Source organism: Liolophura sinensis, chromosome 6, assembly GCF_032854445.1.
Source record: "Liolophura sinensis isolate JHLJ2023 chromosome 6, CUHK_Ljap_v2, whole genome shotgun sequence".
NCBI classification, from domain to species: domain Eukaryota; kingdom Metazoa; phylum Mollusca; class Polyplacophora; order Chitonida; family Chitonidae; genus Liolophura; species Liolophura sinensis.
This window is the reverse complement of record NC_088300.1, coordinates 41,119,234-41,142,483: the sequence shown is the minus strand read 5'-3', so window position 1 is coordinate 41,142,483 and position 23,250 is coordinate 41,119,234. Positions and strand designations below refer to the sequence as shown.

Here is a 23,250-nt window from a genome sequence, read left to right as displayed (position 1 = left end):
CAGGTAGTCGGGTGTGGCTTGCTTAAAATCCACCATCAAATACCCGTGAGGTTCGGCGGTGGCAACCTCAAACGTGAGACGCCTGCAGTGTGCGTTGACTGATGGTGCGATGGTCTTTGGTTTTGTTGAACAAGTTCTGACGATGTACACCGTGCTGATATTGCGGTGGTGGCTGCCTTTGGTAAAGAGTTTTGTTACGCGTTCTTCTGTTTCGGCCATCAAATCACCAACGTCCGCTCCCCCGGATCGAATGCTGACGGGCTGGGCACACCTTCTTCAAATCGAACGCCGGGTAACGTGGTGTACAACGGCTGCCACTCCCGTAACACCAGACGGTGCTGTTGCGGGGATGGGTAATGAAAGCTTGAGCATGCGCCACCAACCGTTTCACAAACACGGATTTTCCACACTCCGTCGGTCCGCTGACGATGCAGGTAAACGGATACTCCCATCGAGTATCCATCTATGGAGAATCTGGGTGAGTCAGTTTGGCTGGTCGTACAAGTGAGGGAGAGTTATAGAGCGGGAGGCCGCTGCGGTCACCGCCGCCATCACCGCGGGCGGGGAGGGTGAGGTAGGCGGACTGCTACTTCCGCTGCTGCTGCTGCCGCGCTGCGCCGTGTTGGGTGAAGAATGAACGGGTGTGGAAACGGTGACTGGTACCGAAGTGTTGTTAGAGAGCGATGGTCGGTGACCCTGGCGGAGTTGTGATGAACTTGGTAATCCCGTTAACTTCAACCGGGGAGTGATGGCTTGGTCCGTAAACGGATCCTGCTCGGCGGTAAGCGCCGCAGGGGGGTGGCGGGGGGGGGAGGTCAGGTCCTCATCCTGGACAGTGCTGTCAAGCCCACGCTCGATGTCACTCGGCGACGACGGTGATGATGGTGGTGGTGACGGAGGGGGCGGAGGGGGCGGCGGACCCGGACCAACGGAGGAGCGCCTTGTTCAATTGCCCTTGTGGATATTGAAGGGTCAACTGGTCTTGGAGGAGCTCCACGCTGAGTTCCGCGGCCAATACACCCACTAAAACTCCAATGTACAAGAGAGCACGGCTGCCACGGTGCCTTTATTCTCGCGGAAGCCTATTACCCACTGATCCTTCCCTTGAGGTAGGTCGATAGGGATGACCCTGTCATCCTCGGGGTCATTTGAATTTTGATATGGAATTCATGCCTGGAATATTCATTGTCTGCCCGGCATCATTGAAAACTGATGACCGCTTCTCTCTTGTGTGTTACCGGCTTTATTTCTTATTTGTATAATTTCTTACATACCTTTGTCTTTGGGAGTTAGTGTTAAACGTTGTTGTGGAAATGGATCTTGCGATTATCGACTTGGAACGTCCTTTACCGACTACGAATGGTATAGGAATGTCGGACTTGACGCTTATATTAAATACGTTTGACGTCTGTGGCCGGCACTCAAGATTTATAGCTGGGTGGATAGTAAACGCTGCCATGTCGACCAGGTCCACCTGACTGTCTATACCCCCAACGACAACTCCGTTACGAGGATAGCGCCGTCGAGCGGGACGGTGGAGCGTGTACGTGTCCTTCTGGGCCAGCCAAACCGACACGCGGGCCCGACTCACTTTGAGTCCATGTTGCCGGGCTGTCTTGAGCAAGGACTGATCGCCGCTGTAAGCCGCTGGACTGTCGGGGTCGTAGTACAGTGCATGGAGAGCGGTATCGACCGAGTCTCTGTCCGCGAGCGTTCTCTGTCCCCTTTCCGTGCCCGCAGCGGCGGCTGCTGTTGGCGAGGTGGCTGGCGGCCGATGCGAGGCATAGTCTGTTGTCGTTCCTGTGTCCGTGTACAGTGAGTGAACCTATCCCAGACAGCGTATATATATATTATCCAGTGTACATGCATTTGTCAATAAAATTCAGGCGCGCAGGCCGACCACGTGATCCCATGGGCCAGCTTGGGAGCGAAGGAGCTGAAGAAGCTGCGCTCAAGGAGCTGCTCTCCCGCGTGGTGTGAATGGAGTTTACCCATTGGTCAGTTTGGAGCGAACGAAATGGAGCTCACCCTTTGTTCAGTTTTGGCGCGAACCCATGGGTCCTTTTTGGCGCTATATGAACCTGAAGGAGTTGCACTCATTGGTCCGTTAGCACGCCTCGCGTGACGTGTGACGTCACGCCCATGCGCATGCAGGAGCGCGGACTTAAAGATGTGCAAATCCCTGCACAAATCCCCCCACAATGAGACATGTTTGCAACATTCTATACTACTGGCCACCAATCATCTTTCTTTAGGTATAATCTCTTTATTCTAGCCGCGAAATAGGCATATATTCACGATGGAATAACAACGCCAATAAAAACAATACTTTGGACAGGCCAAAATCATTGTGGGAAAGTATTTATAGCTTTAATCAGTGTTTCGCCATCATATTCAAGACTGCTTTGCACAGGGTGTAGTGTCATTTCACAACATCAATGTTCTCCGCCTGGAATAAAAAAAACAAGCTTGACCATAAGGAAAGAAAAATTAATAGGACTTATTTTAAGAAATCTTTAGCGGATCAGATAATATGCACTAGTAGGTCAAGTAAAGAATGGATAACACAAAGTGTATGTTCAATTTTATTGAGGTTGAGCAAGCATGTATCTAGAATGGTTTTGCAAGACTTCTTTGGACTGTAGAATGGTTTTTCGTGTTAGATCACGGATAGCTGCATATGGCTTGGTTTTACAAGCTGCAGCCAATAATTTTATACATAGATTATAATTTACCCTTTCAAATGTTTGGTCATTCAACCAGTCTTCATAAGTCTTGGATGGCTAAACATCGGATCCTTCAGCCATAGTTAGATTTTTAAGTTTATTTTTCTTGACAATATTTAAGAAAGTTACCTAATATAACATGCTGACCTATTAGGAACCAAAATAATGCAGATGGTTTACAGTCAGAATCTGTCAGATTACAAAAACATGTAATCATTTAATGGAAATTCTTTAAATTCTTTCGACTGATGACCGTTTAACAAGCATTGTACACTGAGTTAATTCTCATTTAAGACAAAAAGAAAAAATCGTACAATTCCAAGGTTGAAATTCGATCATTTGAAGCCTGTGTTTTCATGTATGAGAGAGACACAGACAAATAAGTAAGGTATGTACGATATCATATTGAGGTTTCTGCATTCTGTTATAGCAACCAGATTACAGCTTCTAAAAACAGTCATATTAGGAACGTTGTGGCGAATATTCTGAGAGGTGAGGCCGTCCACGCAGACGTCCAGGATCTGCGGCTCGAACTGCAAATGGATGAACAATGTATTTATTAATGGCAGTCGTGTGGAGAGCGCATGCGGCTATTTTGTACCACTTTCCGTGCTTTATTCTACATAAATGACACAATGAGCCCGTTGAATATAATGATAGTCTAATGGCAAATACGTTGTTTGTCAGAAAATTTGGACCGTGTTATGAATATTGTCTACATATTAAAAAAAAACCGAACAGGAGAATTCTTTTTTAAACCATGGCGAGTTTTCCATTAAGTTACATTCCATCAGACTACATTGTACTTTATTGTGCTCAGAAAGAACGTTTTGTAGACGAGATATTTTGTAGTCACTCTTCGTCATCTTCAAATCCCAGTTATTTGTGAGAAGAAAATTCTTATTTATGGTTTGCAGCTGACACAGTTACAGTTGGCATAAGAGTTATCAATATAGTCGTGTATCCAGTTTTGACGTTCTTTGTTATATTCTTGTATCTGTGACAAGTAAATTTTACAAACTTCGTCATGCCATGAAATATTTAAACCGTTTCTAACTAAAAATGAATTGTTGCATCGCAATAGATCATCTGTCTGTTTTCCGCAGAATACAAGAGTATTTATCTTGCCAAATGCTTATTGCATTTTGATATCTCGAAGGAAATGACTAATGTTTACGATAGGTCTGCCTCGTGTTATATTATCTTTATATATCTTAATATCGGGTTTATATCGATAGCTTCTTTTTAGACATGTGGAAGTTTATCTGACAAAATACATCTTAAACCAAAAGTGAGTTGTCTGTGACTTTCGGCTATGATTATTATCGATAAACTTGTAAATCAGCAATGTCAAATTATCACTTGTATAAATCGTGGTCCGCACCTTCTTGAGAAATATTGTACATTGCAAATGTTCAAAAAAGTCTTGTTACATTACGTTGCAACTTGCAAACAATCAATACGCGGTGAGGTACTTTAAGATGTTGGCACTCATATTTGACGGCATTTAACATCTTGCGTCATTTTAATACCTGAAAAATGTTGACATTTTAACAGTTGCGCTTTAGCTGTGTAACAGAAGAGTGTCCATGGCGTACATGTTAGGTGGCAATCACAGGTTCGATGAAGTCACACGTTACAACATTGTCACTGATACAAAAACTCCTTGAATTGTGAAAGGCTTGTTCATTCAATGTCCGTGTAACACTGGTACCAAGTGTTTCAGGTTGTATGCCTTTAACAGCAGGATTGGCATTGTATGGGCGGGATATTCCTCCTTTGATTAAGTTGAACGACATCTATCAAAGAAGGCGATCATCTCTCTGACTATAACAATCTCATGATTTACTTTCTCACCATCCACACCTCTCAGTGCTTGAATCTACCTTGGGATTTCCCGCCTCAGTTGAGATCCTGTACTGCATGCGGAACCAACGATACCATCCCAAAGAGGATTTCAGAAGTCACAACATGGCTGCCCTCTCCATCAAGCTGAAAATGACAAAATCAATCCTTCACATCAGCTTGGCTAACACGTTAGACCTTGACAAAATTAGGAAGAACTTAATGAATCGTGGGATTGGATAGTGATTTCGTCTCAAAACAGTTTTGAGAGATTTTGGGTCGATACTCACAGATGAACCCAGCATATATGCACAACCATAGCTGATGTCCATTCAATGAGCACAATAACTGGCTTAACTATTATACCTTCTTAATCAGGGTATTTATCTCCTGTTTTAGTTTGAGCTAAAGAGCAACAGAAACCTTGTGACTTTATTGTCAACTTCGTTTCAAACATTTGGTTTGAGGCCATGCTCTGACGTAAAATGAAGCCGTGGGCCTCCGTCGTCGAGGGGGTTAGCACGCTAGCGCGGCGCAATGATCCAGGAGCCTCTCACGCGGGAAGGTCTTTCAGTAAATTGCGGATGGTCGTGGCTTTCCCCCGGGTTCTGCCCGCTTTTCTCTTAACATAATGCTGGCCTCTGTCGTGAAATACTCTTGAGTACGGCGTAAAACACCAACAAAATAACTTAAATAAATAAAATGAAACATGGGTTGGAATTTTAAGAACGGAACGAGTAAGCAAGGCTGAAAATGTAGGCCTCTCATATGACAGAAAAAACTGTTATATACGACGTTCAGTACTCCATGCAGAGATACGTATTTGCTCACATACACAAATACAACAACAAAAATAAGAAATCCCCTTATGTAGCCTACGCTACCCTCCGTACAACAGGCATCTCAACTAGACATCTCTCCCACGCAGAATAATCCTCGGTAAGAAAGAATGTGTTCGCCTCAACATGGGCAGAAGTGTGTCTTCCCAAAGTCTTCAAACCGGCCCCGATAGCACAGTTGGTAGAGCGTCCGCATCAGAAGCGATAGATCCAGGGTCAGTCGTGGGCCCGGTCAGACCTAAGACCTTACAAAAGAGGAAGTTGTAACTTCCTCGCTTGGCGTTCAGCATGAAGGGGATAGTGCAACGACTGGTTGACCCTATCAATGTAAGGGCTCGGGCGGGCGGCTTACTTGCCTTCGGTAAGGCGTCTCACTGAAGCAACACTAGATAAAAGAGTGGTGGAAATCCGTCCTGCAACAAGGAGGCACATTACATACACTCTAAAGATTCCTTCGTCGTCAAATGACTGAAAAATTGTTAAGTACGACGTTAAACCCCAAGCACTCACTCACTCACTTACTCACTCACTCAAAGTCTTCTGTGATTGCAATACCCTCAGAGGAACGAGTCTTTGTCATCCCATATTATTGATACGGTTAATCTATACTCCAAATATATGTTAAAAAGATGGAATATATACGGTTGATCGGTCAAGATGGCGATTATGATAAATCGTCAAATGTTGTATAACTCAGTTCTGACATCACTGGTGTTTTTGGCAACCAGACACTGCTAATCGTTAATAGTCATTATGTACATTAAATACGGGAGGAGTACCCGACCAGTTTTTTTAGACATAAAAGGGCCGCGTGTTCCGTATTTCCTTGGTATATGTTTTACACTGTAAACATTTAAAAAAAAGGGTTCGAAATTCTATGTCTAGCCCCGAAGTAAACCATGGGGTACCGGACACCTGTACTGAAATGCTTTCACACTGATACCCCGACTTTCATTACGGGGTGAACCCCTACTTTCATCGAGGGGCGAACCCCGACTTTCACCATGGGGTCAATGGGTTTACCGTAGTAAACACAAAGCAGTGATAGGTGGCTTACCAATTAAACAAACAGTCTAATCCGTTCGAACGCTATATATTTATATCCAAATTAGTTAGTCAAGGTCTAAGCCTTGCTGATGTGTATGTGACTCGGACCTCGATAACAGTCACGTTGTTGAAATGCTTGTTTTACGGCCACTCCCCTTTCGGATATCATGGCCCGTCAAATCAGTGCCTTTATTAATACATTTTGCATTTCTTTGTTTTTTGTTTTTGTCTACAATGTCTCTAGTCTATTTATATATTTACATTACTTTTATATTTGAGTTCATTCAATATATGCTTCGATGATTTGAGCAAGTTACAAATACGGTGTTTTCGAGGGAAGGAATAAATAATAATAATAAGTAATAATAATAATAATGACACCAATAATGACAACAATAATAGCAATGTGAAAGATGGAACAAAATATATATAGATCGTATCACAAATAGCAGGCTTGATCGATAATATGTCCAATGCTTCATCCTCTGTGACGTGGTGCACAACTGTCACTAATACCTTTACTCACTACTTGCCGGCCTTTTAAACCCTTTTGGCGCATGAGATAGGAGCGCCACCTGTTACTGAATTCAGACACTATTTATAGCCTTTTATTCCCAAAATGCAGCTACAAAGTATCTTGTGAAAAATCAGACTTAGTTCAAATTTCATTATGTAAAACTATTACGAAAGGTAAGATTGAATTAAATTGCATTCAAGAAAGTATATTTTGCAGCGATATCTAAAACCATACACATCGCCATATGAGTCAGAGACTAACATCATATACAGACAAGATGGTGTCATTTGATACAATCGATTGGTAGCTGAGGGAAATAAAGTAAGATAATTCGATATTGTTTACACAAAAAGTTCAAAACAGTGTGAGGTTGTATGCTACACACACTGTCCTATCTATTCCAATAGTTCATCGAGAAACTCTGAGTACACTTATACAATTACAAGACAAAAGACATTACAAAATAAAACATTCCAAGAGTAGGGTAAATAACCTACATTGCACTGTCAAATGTTGTAGTAAGTTATACAAACATTTCTATACATCATCAAACCTGTTAAATTGACAGTGTCACTAGAAGGTCATCACAATATTACCTACAAATGAAAGTGTCACATTTATCACCCTTGGTTTGCAGTTAAAAATTCTTCTAACTATTCATGGAAATGAGGCCCTTTCCAACAGACACAGTCCTTGTCCATTTGAGCATTACAATTGTTATTTCAGATTTCAGCGCTGATATTTATGAGGAGAATTTTGACTTAAAATCATACCGGCAAAAAATCGCTTTGTATACTCTTCCCAATGGAATGAATGTGTTTTTCTGAGAGCTTAAGGTTAAAACATGCTCTTCTTGAACATCACAAGATTCCTCACAGCCTATTTTTTTGAACTTAATTTTGTCTATCGTTAACTTTTGTCTTAAACTAAAATTTGCGCAATTAGGCTTATCACAATGGAAGCAAACTTTGCCCCAGGCTGAACACTTCTCCTTGAAGAATGGATGGCGTTTGCACCGTAATTGACAATTCAGTTTGTTGAATGTTTTCACCTTTTCTTCATATTTTTTCTGGCTCATTGTGGTGGGTTTTATTCTTATTTTTGTCTTGTACACTAACCTTCATCAACGCAACTCTAGATTTAATACGCTGCGAAGCATATTCATGTGTTTCGCACAACACTGCCGAAAGTAAAACCAAAAGAGCAACGACTAGGTGACCATACTTGATAAATGGTCACACGACGCACACACCAATCGAAAATTGCAAAGTACATGTACTATTTGAAGTATTGTTTTCACAAATTCCAACAACAATTCTGTCGCCTATTAAACCTTATCCCCTACTTACCCGTGATTTGTCTGCAGGTTTTTGGAATCGTGCGGACGATATACACGTCTGCAGCATCCACAACGTGGTTTCGGTAGCTGCCATACGTTTCACTTGTTTCAGATTTCTGCAGAACAATGTCAAGACTCTGATCATCCTCTTCCCGTTTGGAAAAGTAACCTCAATGGAGGTAATGTAGTGGGTCTCTATACATATAATGGAACGACGCAAAACCATATACTGCTGGTGCTGTTCGACATTCCACATGAACCTGTCATTACAGGAGTCCAGGCAAGAAGAACTCTTCAAAGGAAAGTGAAAACATGATGGAAGGAAGGTTTTAAATTCACCAGAACTTGCTTTTTCATGTTTACCTTTAACCAAATGCACTCCGCTCTCACCGTTCGTTGAAACAATAAACGGTCATACGGTGGTCGTATTTAACCGTTTGGGCAGGGAAAGCCCTTTAGTTAAACAGAGCCCCCAATCAAAAAATCCAAATAGTAGAATAAGTGCAGCTGGCTGTAAACTTTGAGGCCGGTAGTCAATTTCGGCTATCCGAGCCACACTAGAGAGGCGAAACGTGCCGCCTTTCTCTACAGCAAAGCTGGTGTTTCGTACGCCGTCAACGCTGTATAAAACTAGATTACATTTATCACGCAATTGGTACTATGAAACTCTCATATCATTTCTTGTCATATTCGAAGTGAACTACAAACAGCCCTCAAAGAACCTATATTATTCTGATTGGATAGAATGAGCTGCTCGGTCACATGGCTCAAACGGACGCCAGGGTTCCGTTAGTCAGATTCACCGTCGCGAGACGTTATCAACTTCCCTGGCCTGTTCCTTGAAATCAAGCATTTAAATAAAAATAGCCCCAATAAATCTCATGTTAATTAAACAACCTTGGCTACAGACGCGAATCTTCTTCCGCGTTGACCTAATCGATCCTGATAACGATCACACAATTTCATCCCGTCCAAAAAGTGTCACTGTATCACAGGAAGAACCCAAAACAGTCCATTAAGGTTCGCAACAGATCGATTATCTGTTTCTTAAAAAAACGTGTCCACTTCATGAAGATCCGTCAAGTGCGATTGAGTATACCAATTTACTATAGGCCTTCGTTAGTTATATCTTAGGATTGTGGTATTCAATTTGTTGTCAAATCTCTTCGTAGTCCTCCGCTCAAATTCATTTTCTGTCCCTTGGAAGTAAAAATAATGTCACTATTTGAAATGTTAGATAGCAATCTTCTGTGGTGATTGTTGGTACTGATAGCAGAGGACTCTTTAGTCATGACGGAGCGAGTTTTTAACCAAAATTGAGCTGAAGTGGAAAACGAAGCCACTCAAGTTAGAGGCACCTTATAGTGGAGTTCAAGGTTACTTGGTAATAGAAATCGATTGAGTTATCGCTCATGGTTCTATGTGCATATAGGTCAACATCTTAATATATAAGCTAGAATGATAGAAGAAAACTTGTCTGCATGTCATGTACCTTATGACAGTCTAAATGACTAAATCAGCAGATATCTCTAAAATCATGGCGAAATTTCTCTTCACCCAAATCCATTCAGATCTTTACTGTCTAGTCTATTGAACTTTCCCTATTCCAGATTACTTTCTGTAGGAGAAAGGATAAGAGAGTTCATATGACATGCTGAAGAAAAATATAGTCGATATCAAGCTAACATTAGGAACCCATTTATGCCAGTTTCCCATCGATTCCTACTACGGCTAGACGAGTCAAGACTAGTACCTGTAGTCTGTTATGTTAAAATCAGCCAATAGGGGTAAGGCAAGTAAGGTGTGAGAGCTGTTTCACCAAATGAGGAAATGTCTTGTTTTGCTAAGACGCTCAGCCATTTGTATACAATTTTATAATGTTAAACCTGAGCTACATGTATGTGTGGCAATGACTGATCTGATGATGGGACGAATAACTGTCAATCTTTATACCAACTTCAATCTGTCTAAGTAGAAGTGTTTAATTATTAAGCCATAAGACTCATGGTGGCCTCGCTTAAAACGTATACAACTTAGATCATCTTGTACCACCAATGTTTGAATTAGCCTATCTTCATGCACCCTATTCACTTGAATAAAACCATGTGGGCTTCTAATCTATGGGCCGGACATGATACTGACTGATCTGTCCTTAGGACAAGCCTTAAGTTTTTACAACAGCTTGTAAACAGCTTGATGGCATAAAGCTTTCCAGGTGATTAAAGAGAAATATTTAATTATTGTCGAACTAACCATGTTGTTGCCCTGGCCAAAGTCTTGTTATGGAGTAATTTTTCTCTAACCTCGTGCTGGAAGGTTACTTTCCTTTAAAGATTGCACTTGCTCTTCCAACAACCATCAATCAACCCACCAAAGAACTATTGCGTTTTGCCCGTAGCTATAAATGTTCAGGCAATTTACATGTAACTTAATTCCACGTTGCTGTTTCAATATTTGGTATCTTTTTCTTGAAACCATATCTGAGTTCGGTTTCTGCTTTTTATGAGTCAATTGATAACTTCGACACCATAATTGTCCATTAGATGCAAACAGCGTTTGACTGATGTAGACTGGGAATTATCTTGAACTGAGTACAGACAGAACTATTAAATGTCTTCACCAAAGACTATTACTCAAACTTCCTAATAAATCAACAGGTAGGAATATTGAGACCTCTCATGCAAGGCTTATAGTTAAAGGCGTGTGGACGGAAGGTTACGGTTAATGCCTGTCGTGTGTATGCGTGCATCCCACTGGACTCACTTTAAAACCACTCCGACAATCATACTTAATTACGCTCAAATTTTGCTAAACAAAGAGTTCAATTTGCCACGCAGTTGTTTTCTATACATGTTCCCACTCATATCATTATATGTCTACATGTATCATTTGCATGTTCAGTTTCTCACCTACTATGTACAGCGGGATTTAAGGAAGCAGGCTTTGGAAAATAAATTTAACGTAGGGAAGTTTCTATATATTCATGTTTTAATGAATTTTAACGGATGTTTTGTTTAGACCGTTATCTGAGGCCAAACTAGTTAATTTATGACAAAAATATTTGCCAGTGTAGCGTTTATTTTTTCTCGAAGGAAGTTTTAAACTTACGTTCATCTGTTTCATGGACGAGTGATGTTGTTTTATCGGCGTTCCTACATATATGGGATATTTATAAGTATTTTTCAGCAATGTAGTAGTAATAATGTAAAAATTACGAAATTCTATGTTATTGTCTTATCTGGGAAACCTTTACCTTCTATTTTCGTTCTTGTTTCACACAGTAAAATGACATTTATTGTCCTCAGTTCCACGTCGAAATCAGACGTTTGTGTTACCGCCATTTTTGTACATTTATGGTATTTAGGGTGTCTATAGAACCCAGCACTTATAGACTTTAGAAATCGAACCAGTAAAGCCATTATTTTGGAGTTCTTGGTTGCGATCGTGATGATGTCATCATATCATCTGTGTTTACAAACTGTCAAAAAATTGCCCTTCTGACCAATCAGAGTCTCCTGATTTGGTTCATTACTCCGCCCACACCATGTTCAAATCTATAAATAGATTTTCAGCGTCGGTAGATGGCCTTAAGAGCTTAGAGACAGTTGAAACTTGATGGGAATCAGTCCCAGGACTGTATACCAGAATATATCAATTGAACTTTGGTACCATAATTTGAGACAAGAGTCTCATGAGACTTTCTGTGCCATGTAATGTTTTTAACTGGGACTCATATGACACTCAACTGTGACTCTGTTCCATATAACACTCAACTGTTTGGTACTTGTGTCAAGTGCTGGTTCCTCCCTCGTCATAATCAATATTAATCATCTGATTCACTGACAATCTGTTGTTGGAGAACTTTCATTTCAGATAAGAATTTCAAATCTCATGTGCAAGTCATACTGGATAATAGCCCAAGTTCAGGAAATATGAAATCAGATCCAAATAGTAGCGGCGTCTATCTCGAATCTCATGTAAGAGTCATACTGGATAACAGCCCGAGTTCAGGAAATGTTTTGAAATCGGATCCAAATAGTAGCGGAGTTCAGGGGAGAGAATCCTAATTGGTTTATTCATTTAACAAGCTTCGCTCGGCACGTTAAATATCGAACAAGATTAAAGTGATTGAATGGTGTCGCACTCATAGGTACCTGTATACTTGAGGAGAAGACATCATAAGAAACGAAAGCACATAAGACAAATACAATAATTGAAATGCTACAAATGGTAATAATTCTTACACATATAGTATTTGTCGACGATATAAAGTGGTTCTATTGTGAGCTGTTGAGTTGTGCATTCTTGTTTCACAAGCAGTTATGTTGTCGATATGAGTATTTTCTGGCCAGTGTGTTGGAAACAAAGCCTAATACAGTATCAAGTGTATCCTGCTGACTGTGTAGGCTTCGCACACGTTTGGGAAGAGTTCTACGCTTCTACTTTATATTCCAAATGCTTGAGTGAGTGAGCGCTTGGGGTTTAAAGTGGTACTTATCAATTTTTTTAGTCATATGACGACGAAGGCATTTTTTTGACAGCACCCCTGGCGATGCTGCCGTGCATTATTTAATGGCATTTGTTGGGTAGCATAAATAGGTATGTGTGGAGTTTGAAAAGACGATGTAATAGCACTATGCAATTTATTTTTTTTTATTTATTTGATTGGTGTTGCTCGAGAATATTTCACTTATGCGACGGCGACCAGCATTATTGTGGGAGTAAAACGGGCAGAGCCCGGGGGAAACCCACGACCATCCGCAGGTTGCTGGCAAATCTTCCCACTTACTGCCGGAGAGAAAGCCAGCATGAGCTGGACTTGAACTCATAGCGACCGCATTGGTGAGAGGCCTCTGGGTCATTACGCTGCAACAGCGCGTAAACCAACTGATCCACCAACACTATGCAAGGATATCTTCTCCTAGACTATCAGTGAATCATGGCTTTCCCAGCAATAAACCTACACGAATCTATGCGTCGAAACGGACATTCTTTTACCAGCCGTCAACCAATGAGGAAGTTCAAGTGGCATGCAACTGCACTTTTCCCTCCCTTTGTAAGCGCGGAAATCATGTCATCAGATCACAATGCAACTATCAACGTGTTTCATTTTTGTCGTTCATTGGTACAGAAGCCGGTGTTCCAGCTATATAATACTCTCATATTTGTACATTGTACTCCGCAGAGAACCACGATCCATCAGATCATAATGCAATTATCATGTTTCATGTTTTCGTTCCTCCGTAGTGGAACCGCTGTTCCATTCATAGAACACTCCCATATATGTATACATTATTACATTGGAAATGGCGTTATTAGGCAGACCAATTCCCTGACGGGGTCAACTTCAAAACCCGTTTGTTATGTTTGCATATGGAAGTTGTAACGATTTCCCTGGACGTAACCCGAAACGGAGAATAACGAATAACCTGCTTGAAATATAGAAGTTAGAACCACATTCGATTATGGTTACACGAATAACGACTATCGCGCCAGTACCAAATTCGACAATTAGATCCCGTGAAAAAAACGAACGTCGTTCTTGCACCATATTCGAGCCAGCCATATTGAAGACCTATATAACGAAAAACGTGTTGGCACCATATTCGAGCAAGCAAGTCACTGAAAATCTGAATAGTAAAAAATGTGTCGGCACCATATTCGAGTCAACATGTTACTGAAGCCCTGAATAACAAAAAACTGGCTAGAACCATATTTGTGTACACTTAAAATAAAATAAAAAACGTCGAGACACAAACTTCGAGTAAGCTTCTTGTTTCACCTTCGATTAACTTGATGGCACGAAACTGCAGACAGACCGCTACTGGCGATATGGTATGAATGCTAGTGGTTAGTGATGGCCAACCCGGTGCTAAATTCACGATATTCGTTGTTCGAACAGCAAAAAACCCGGTTTAGTGCTAAATTCTATACTGCCAGCACATTGTTCAAGAATCGAATAATGGATGTCTTGCTAGCACTGTAGTCGTTATTGGGATAAACATGAGGGCTTCCAGCAACCTGCGAATGGTCGTGGGTTTCTTCCGGCATTGTGGGTTTTTCCTCCCTCCATTATTCTGGCCGCCTTCGTATAAGTGAAATATTGATGAGCCCACCGTAAAAAAAACATTGAAATAAATAAATAGAATAAGGAAAAACAAATGTCTTGCTAACTTTTATATTTTCAGCGTGTTATTCGAAATTCGAATGAATAATGTGGTGCTAGCACAGTATTCGAATGGCGAATGTAGTACTAGCACAGTATTCGAATGGCGAATGTAGTACTAGCACAGTATTCGAATGGCGAATGTAGTACTAGCACAGTATTCGAATGGCGAATGTAGTACTAGCACAGTATTCGAATAGCGAATGTAGTACTAGCACAGTATTCGAATGGCGAATGTAGTACTAGCACAGTATTCAAATAGCGAATGTGGTGCTAGCACGATACTGGAATAACGAATGTGGTATTAGCACGATATTCGACATTCGACTAACGAATGTAGTCCTTACACGATATTGGAATAACGAATACCGAATTTGTAGCTAACTTCTGCGAGATTCTGAGAGACTATTCACAGGTTACATCCATGTAGGCCAACCCTGTGTCACGGATCAAAGATCGTCGTTTCCAGCTCACTTATTGCCTCGTCCATTACACCGCTGACTTCCGGATAGGTGCTTCCCAAAACGAACAGTCAGTAATCAGGTTAGACAGTCTGCAGACAACCCTGGGCACGTCTGTCTTGTGGCCGGCCTAGAGTCAGCGCGTTACATTATCAAGTCGTTAGAGTTCATGATAGCATCTGGTGTGTGTTGAGAAATGGCGAAGCGCGAAGGCCTTCTGGTCGCACAGACAATGGAGTGATTGGTTGATTGGCGATTTATGTTCTACACCCAGTGGATAGACAACGTACTGATACTGTGTTAATTAGAAGTCTTATCAAGTGTGACACTCGGTGGTTTCAAGAACAGTTGAAACAGGAACTGCTAAGTATGTATGATTGTGTCTGGATTTTATATTGGACTGTACACTGTGAAGCTATATGAAATTACTTGACGTTTGTGTTATGGAGTAAAGAAAATCTTCACCCCCGCTCGAGGAGAAGTCCTGAACTCTGAAGCTTGCATTCTTTTTTGTAATGATGGAAAGAAATTATTACATGTTTGTAAACCGCTTCGAAAGGGAAAATTACTTAGAGGAGTACCATGTGTCGTATGCCATATCCATAGTGGCCTTTGTACAATAAACTTTAGAGCAGCTTAAGCCTTACGCTTGTTGTACGGGTGAAACGATTTGGAAGTACCACTAATTATAGACAAGCTACCAATCTCAAATATGTACATATAAAATTCCAACTGCAGAACACCCTTGCAGCGTTCTTAGCAGCTGCGAGAAGGTACAATTGACAACTTGTCCTAACATTAATTTTGTGTTGATAATGAACAGAAGGAAGTACATGTAAAAGCAACTATTGTTGAAAAAGAAGATGATAATTTTCGAGTTACCGAGTGCACCGTAGCAACAGAGTCAAGTGATTTGAAAATGGTGATCCGAAAGGTTCGGATGTTGTCCGAGTAGATGCGTTGATTACATTTGTGTTGAATGTGATATTATAGTATTGTCAGGACATGAGAGATATTAAAGGTGGTAATGAAATGATGTGAATCCAGAATTATGCAAAAATTACTGGAAACCTCCTTTCTTTGCGCACTGCTTGACACTTTCAGGACCGAGTTCCAGGTTAGATAATGTAACTATTCACGGCGGTTACTGTGGAAACTGAGCTGGGAACACGGCCAACTGATCTCAAATCTATGTCCACAGTGAAATCAATTCCAGACAGAAATCTGACGGTATAAATATTCATCTCAAATTTGAGGTAACTTCCATATGTCTTACTGACAAGTGGTGTCGGATGTCCTGTCTGATACCTCAGTGGCGGCAGCACCTTGGCGGCGTGGACCGACCCTTCCACAAGAATGAACAGTAGGCCTACATGTATACACAAATAATAGGCCCTCGTCGTCATATGAGTGAATAATTTGATGTGTCCACTTTGGTGAACATGCACTCCACATTGGCGTTTGGGTCAACTGACAACTGAGCTGATTCAACTCAAGAAACTGAGTCATATGACCAGCTCAGCAAAGTCATGAAAGACTATTAAAATGAGTCCTCAGTATAACCATATGAGTTTTATGATGAGGAAATATGGCGGGTATCTGACAGGGTATTTGTCTTGGGAAACGGTAGCCTGAAAACTAATATCACGAGGATCACCAGGTATCTCCTGGCTAGGCTGATCAATAATCTTTTGATTGGTTAGTCACAGTCGGCTACCACAGATTTTTTTCAAGTGCCATAATCACAAAGGTCCCTAGTCTGGTGTATAATTTGGCTAGCTGTATGAGGAAGCGTGTGTGTGCTTTGGACTGTTATTGTCCCAGTCACAGAGTAACATATCGCGTAAAACCCATGGGTCATCTAAACTTACACCCAGGAGACACAACTGGCGCTGGTAATCCTCTTTATTTTAAAGTACCGAACACACGAACATTTCTTCAACCTAAGTAATTTTGAAATGTGAAACATATGAACCTTGGCTTGGAAGGCACTGGTGATACTGAATGTCTGACCAAGAACCCCCTTTTTTATTGTTGTTGTTGTTTACTGCAATATTGACTTCTCCAGTGTATGAAAACTAAGAAATTGAAAATGTGATGTTTTGCGGATAGTACTCACTTTAAGTGAACATTCGTTTCAGGGGACAATACTTGAGCTGTGAGATATTCGTATATTAAGGACAGGCTGTCAGGTATTCAGTTATTCAGTCGATTACAATACCTGAGGGACTAAATCGACAGTGAACGTGTTACCCTCCAGCTCTAATCATCGCGTTTTTAGAATTGAGTTGACAAATGCCCGAGGTATTATGGCTCGTCCAAATCCTGTGTGTGGATTCATTAGGGTGGCCCTAAAGATCTTAAGATCTGTTACAGTTCTACAACGTGAAGAGATTGGCTGATAGAGAAGAAACTTCTTTTTGTTATAGGGTGTAACTGGTTGTATGAATCGTTTTTGCCAATTTTGGTTTTGATTTTCGCTTAAGTGTGTTTCACATTGTTATTTTTTCTGCATTATGGAATATTGATCTTGTCTGTTTAAGTATGGATAAATTCACACTAGTGAGTTATGAGTCCGTAAGTTGGATATTCTCTCTGGCATAAAATCACAGGTACGTGACAAGGCGTTTCAAAGGGAAAAACTGTCACTCTTCGGCTTTATGGTGATGTCATATTCTTTGGGATGAAACATGTTCAGAACATGCGCTTCCCTCAGCTGAATTATCTGAGGGAATCTTCATCCGAAAACTAATAAAATGAGTTGGAGAAAATCTTTCCCGTCATTCAAGGTCAACCAGCGTGGTGAAGGCTTCTTAATTGTCCAAACTTGCCGTTCACTTTAATCTTACGTGCAACATTCAATGTCAAATTTTGCAGTCAAACGAACAGTATCCCACATAAAGTTAAAAAGGACAGCGTTTTATTTTTGTGGTGTCGCATAACCGAGATGTGTACGAGTGACGCGATAATGTGTTCCTGGTTTCTAATAGGGCGTATGCGGTCACCTGAGAATCAGTTATTGAAAGTTACAGCAATGGAACAACTACCCAGTCTGATAGGTGGAGATTCAGACTCCGCCCAGCCCTCGCAAGATCTTGTTTTTCAAAAAGCCGAAGACGCGTTTTAGGCGATTTTTGGTTACTAAACTCTGTGTGAGGAAGTTTGGAAAGATCTCATTACAGAAACACTGGCCAGTTATGTCGGTTTTTTGTCAAAGGGCCTCTGTAGCATTGGCCATTAGCGTGCAAGAGTCGCAATGACAAAGGAGTCTCTCAACAGTCCGGTCTCTGTAAGTTCAAGTCCAGCTCATGTTGGCTTCCTCCCCGCCGTCGTATAGGTGAAATATTGTTGAGTACGGCGTACAAATACCAATCTGATAAACAAATAAGTAAATATTTTTGGCGGAGCTGTGATACAGTTAGAATAAAAACTGATACATTTACATGATAGCTTTACATTACCCGTCGGTAAAAACCGTGGCAAAGCTTTGTGAAGATACACAACTCTCTACAGTTACGCTGCAGTCCTTGTGATCTTCCTGTTTGCTTTACGGTTTTCATTATACAGAAACGGCGACAAGAAAATGTTCCTCACTGGAGTCACCAGATTTTGTTACAAACGTTCCTACATATCAAAAATCATATAAGCAATCTTTTGCCTGTAGAATGGTTTTCTCCACATTATGTGGCGAGGTATCAAAAACTCAAGAGAAGAAAAAAACAGGCAAGTTGGATAGTATTGGGTAAAAAGGTGGGCCCGTAAGGACTGAGTTAGGTCAATAGTGGTCATTGGTGGCCGTAATTGACCTCTATAACTGGGTAAACTATCGTGATTTGTCGTTTAAGGTCATCCCCTGTGTCTCATTACTTTCAAGGTCAATGTAAATCCATTGGCGCCGTTAAGGTGATTGTAGTATTCGACGTGAGTCCTGACCCAGTGAACAAGGGTAAAGAGCTACCAGTGAAAGCTCCAAGTAGTCATTTCTTATTTGTACATCACGCAACAAACAAATCCATTTACTAACCATGTCAGTGACATACGCGACTAAAAGAAATCTACCAACTTAACATGGCGGAAATAGGAACTTAACGTACAGTAAAATAATAGAGAATGTATTAAGGCGTATATTGAATTACCTGAACTTTATCAGAGATACAATTAGACTCTTCACATAGGTAGCACATGTTTTATTACAAATATCAACCACATTTTCCTATTTGTATGATGACCAAAAAGCATGTGTATGCAGATGTGCCAAATGTAATCAACCGACTTGTGGACAACATTTCAAGGCGGGCAATGCCCTGTGTTTTTTAACACAACTCAACCATTTTCAGCATACATACAGTACATATATAGCCCTTTTCACAACAATTATCAGCTTTACAGCTGTTACAGCTTTCTGTCACCTGACCTGCAAATGTTTAGGAAAATGCGTTTTTTCACAATTTGATCGCAATTTGCGACAATAGTATACTTTGCACTATAAAGATAAGATGGGGTTGGTAATCAGGATGTCAAACTACGTCAGGTAACATGTTTAGAATTCAAATTTTTTGGTTCTCACATGGCATCACTTCCACTGTTAAAACTTAATTTGCAAATACATTGGATTAGTTATCTTTCCAAACAGCCTCCAGAGATCGATTTGTTATGTTTGTTAAATTTCAAGTCAATTAGACATGGGGTTCTGAAGAAAATAACTTAAATGTTTTCATTTCAACTCAAAATGGCCACCAGGTCACTTGACTCAGGTCACCCAAATTTTTATTGGCCAAAGTTCATTTCCGGATCTATCACATACCTAACTTTTACACAATTCTGTTGAGCCTTTTTAGCTGTAGAAGTGTTTAAAATTTGAAAAATGTAAAAATTGCGATTTTTTTGGGCATATACTACTTCCGGTTTGATCACGTCATTTCTAGTAAAATTTGTCTCGTTGTCTTGGAATGATGTTAGGCTTTAAAGGGACACAGAATCGACACTGATTGGTGGGCAGTTGATGCAAAGTTTCCTGGTTTATTTATTTAGTCATTTAATTTGTTTTTTATGCCGAACTCAAGAATATTTCTCTTATACGACGGCGAACAGCATTGTGATAGGAGAAATCCAGAAGAGCCTCAGGGAAATCCGAGTGAGCTGGACATGAACTCACAGCGACCGCATTGGTAAGGCTCCTGGGTCATGCTCCAGTGCTGTAGCGCTAACTACCTCGGCCATGGAAGGCCCATGTTTCCTGGGTTAAATCTTGCAGCCTTATCATAAATGTACCATACCGAAAATTCAGCTTAGACAAGGCACAGCCTGATTTACTATCTCTCACATCAGCCAATCAAAATCGATTCTGTACCCCTTTAAGATTGCGTCTCTAGCTTCATCGGTTAGGAAGATATGCCCACTTCCAGTTTTGAGGATGTCACTTCCGGTTTTGTAAAAATTACATAGCCGGAGTCATCGTCCAAATCTGCATCAAATAAGACTATTTGCCTGACATCATCTGTAGAAGTGTAGAAATTAGTACTAAAAACGAATTTTTTGGTCACATGTTATTTTCACCCAGTAGCGAGTTTCGCTAACAACCTGAACGTGCTTATGCTTTGTGCAACTGCAGTTTAAATGGTAAAAGATTTTATTGGTTTGGCATAAAATCTAATATGTCCACCAAATCACGCGATCAAATGTTTCCAAAAGCTAAAAAGCACAACCAATGAAATAGACTACAAACCAGCAACTAGAAAATTATGCAGCAGACGACGTGACTGTTCAAGAGAGCTCCTGATACAGGAAAACAAGATGGCCATATAAAATGCTACTGTCTCTGTGACCTATTTCAGGGTGTTTAAAGACAGGAGATAACTGAAATTTATTTATTTATTTGATTGGTGCTTTACCGTACTCAAAAATATTTCACTTATACGACGGCGGCCAGCATTATGGTGGGATCGAAACGTACACCGGAGAGGAAGCTAGCATGAGCTGGACTTGAAGTCACAGCGACCGCATTGGTGAGAGACTCCTGGGTTATTACGCTGTGCTAGGGCGCTAACCAACTGAGCCAGGGAGGCCCCGGATAACTGAAAAGCTATTGGATTAATTACATCACATTCCACTTTCTTTAAATGAGCAAAGATTCTGGCCATTTAAGACTGTCAAGTCAAGGTATTTGTCGCACAGTAAAAAAATATATGTTTTGACAGTGAGAAATGACTAACCTCGGGCGTCTCGATTATAATAGAGGTATAGGCCTTACAAAGAAGAGTGTCATCCCCCTATATTGTAAGTTGGGACACGATGTGAACAGTCGGTGACAACTTGCTATCAACGGTACAACACCAGAGAATGGCAATCCTAACACACCAGAGAATGGCAACGCTAGCACACCAAAGAATGACAACGCTAGCACACCAGAGAATGACAAACCTAACACACCAGAGAATGGCAACGCTAACACACCAGAGAATGACAACGCTAGCACACCAGAGAATGACAAACCTAGCACACCGGAGAATGATAACGCTAGCACACCACAGAATGACAAACCTAACACACCAGAGAATGGCAACGCTAACACACCAGAGAATGGCAACGCTAGCACACCAGAGAATGGCAATCCTAGCACACCAGAGAATGGCAACGCTAGCACACCAGAGAATGGCAAACCTAGCACACCGGAGAATGACAATCCTAACACATCAGAGAATGACAACGCTAGCACACCAGAGAATGACAACGCTAACACACCAGAGAATGGCAACGCTAACACACCAGAGAATGGCAACGCTAGCACACCAGAGAATGGCAATCCTAGCACACCAGAGAATGGCAACGCTAGCACACCAGAGAATGACAAACCTAGCACACTGGAGAATGACAATCCTAACACACCAGAGAATGGCAACGCTAGCACACCAGAGAATGACAAACCTAGCACACTGGAGAATGACAATCCTAACACACCAGAGAATGGCAACGCTAGCACACCAGAGAATGACAACGCTAGCACACCAGAGAATGACAATCCCAGCAAACCAGAGAATGACCATCCTAGCACATAGGAGAAATGACAATGCTATCACACCAGAGAATGACAACGGTAGCTCAGCTGAGAATGACAATGATAGCCCACGTGAGAATGACAATGCTATCACACCACAGAATGACAAAACTGGGACACCGGAGAATGACCACACTAGCACATCAGAGAATAACCATCCTATCACACCAGAGACTTACAATCCTAGCACACCGGAAAAAGACAACGCTAGCACACCAGAAAACGACATCCTAGCACACCAGTGAACGACAAACCTAGCACACCGGAGAATGACAACCCTACCACGCCAAGGTTGACAATCCTAGAGCACAGGGCTAGCACACCAGAGAATGGCAGTCCTAGTAAACCGGAGAATGAAAATCATAGCAAACCAGAGAATGGCCATCCTAGCACAAAGGAGAATAACCAATCTAGCACACCGGAGAATGACAATCTTAGCACATCAGAGAATGACAACCGTAGCACACCAGAGACTTACGATCTTAGCACACCAGAGATTGACAAGACGAGCACACAGAGAATAACAACGCTGGCACACTAGGGAATGACAGTCGTAGCAGAATGGAGAATGACAAACCTAACACAACAGAGCTAGCACACCACAAACTCTTCACCGCCTTCGTTACACATGAAAGATCTCTTTCTCTTCTATAAAATAAACCTGATATGACAGTTCAACTTAAAAAAATCTGCGTATTCAGTGTATTTGTAAATGGGTTTTGTCTGGCTCATATGAACATGCGATATGAACATACTTGGCATCAGTTTCTACTAACTCTGAAAGCTGTCTGGTTTCATTTTGCCGACCCTGCTAAATTTTACTGCGATTATACATCCTAAAAACATGATGATCTCTTTTGTTAAAGTGGTTTCCGGGATTATTTTTTCATCCAAACTGACATTAAAAGAAACATGCTAGCTATAAATAGAAATCCACATTGAAACAATTGATTTTGATGATGATTCACATTTTTACCTCTGGATAACGTCAAGACATTGGAAAATTCATCACATGAAACTCTCGTAACTGTAAACATCTGTCGTACGTTCTTGACACGCTAAATACCGGACTGTATTGGGACGGAGCTATACGAGACTGATTACCCATGCCAATGTCTCCCTTGTACAAATACTACTCGAAGAGGACATTGTATTGCTTAACGCAATTTATCGTCATTCTATCATCAATTTGTGATGATGCGCTGCTTTATCTCACTTTGTATCTTTCATTATATGTTCCTGTTTAGTGTTGACGG

The 23,250-nt window shown here is 41.1% G+C and overlaps 2 protein-coding genes across 2 annotated transcripts; one reads left to right on the top strand and one right to left on the bottom strand.

Annotated features, from left to right (window-relative positions):
* Positions 1 to 483: 483 nt before the first annotated feature.
* LOC135467212 (mucin-2-like) lies at positions 484 to 2,100 on the bottom strand. Its single transcript, XM_064744976.1, has 3 exons — positions 2,029 to 2,100; positions 1,380 to 1,825; positions 484 to 940 (listed from the first exon to the last, which is right to left on the bottom strand). Exons 1-3 carry the CDS (start codon positions 2,098 to 2,100, stop codon positions 484 to 486), a joined length of 975 nt encoding a protein of 324 aa, XP_064601046.1.
* Positions 2,101 to 18,196: 16,096 nt separating this feature from the next.
* LOC135467211 (sporozoite surface protein 2-like) lies at positions 18,197 to 21,995 on the top strand. The gene is made up of 2 exons (XM_064744975.1): positions 18,197 to 18,229; positions 21,279 to 21,995. The coding sequence occupies exons 1-2, from the start codon at positions 18,197 to 18,199 to the stop codon at positions 21,993 to 21,995; spliced, it is 750 nt and encodes a 249-aa protein (XP_064601045.1).
* The last annotated feature ends 1,255 nt before the right edge of the window (positions 21,996 to 23,250 follow it).

Excerpts from the sequence above, each read along its gene's own strand:
- LOC135467212 (XM_064744976.1), bottom strand. The coding sequence starts at position 2,100 with ATGAGTGCAACTCCTTCAGGTTCATATAGCGCCAAAAAGGACCCATGG. Across the intron at positions 1,826-2,028 it reads GCGCCAAAACTGAACAAAGG|GTTCACTCACTGTACACGGA; the intron begins GTGAGCTCCATT and ends TGTCTGGGATAG. Across the intron at positions 941-1,379 it reads GTATTTAATATAAGCGTCAA|GCGCTCCTCCGTTGGTCCGG; the intron begins GTCCGACATTCC and ends CAATTGAACAAG.
- LOC135467211 (XM_064744975.1), top strand. The coding sequence starts at position 18,197 with ATGACAAAGGAGTCTCTCAACAGTCCGGTCTCT. Across the intron at positions 18,230-21,278 it reads CTCTCAACAGTCCGGTCTCT|AATGGCAATCCTAACACACC; the intron begins GTAAGTTCAAGT and ends ACAACACCAGAG.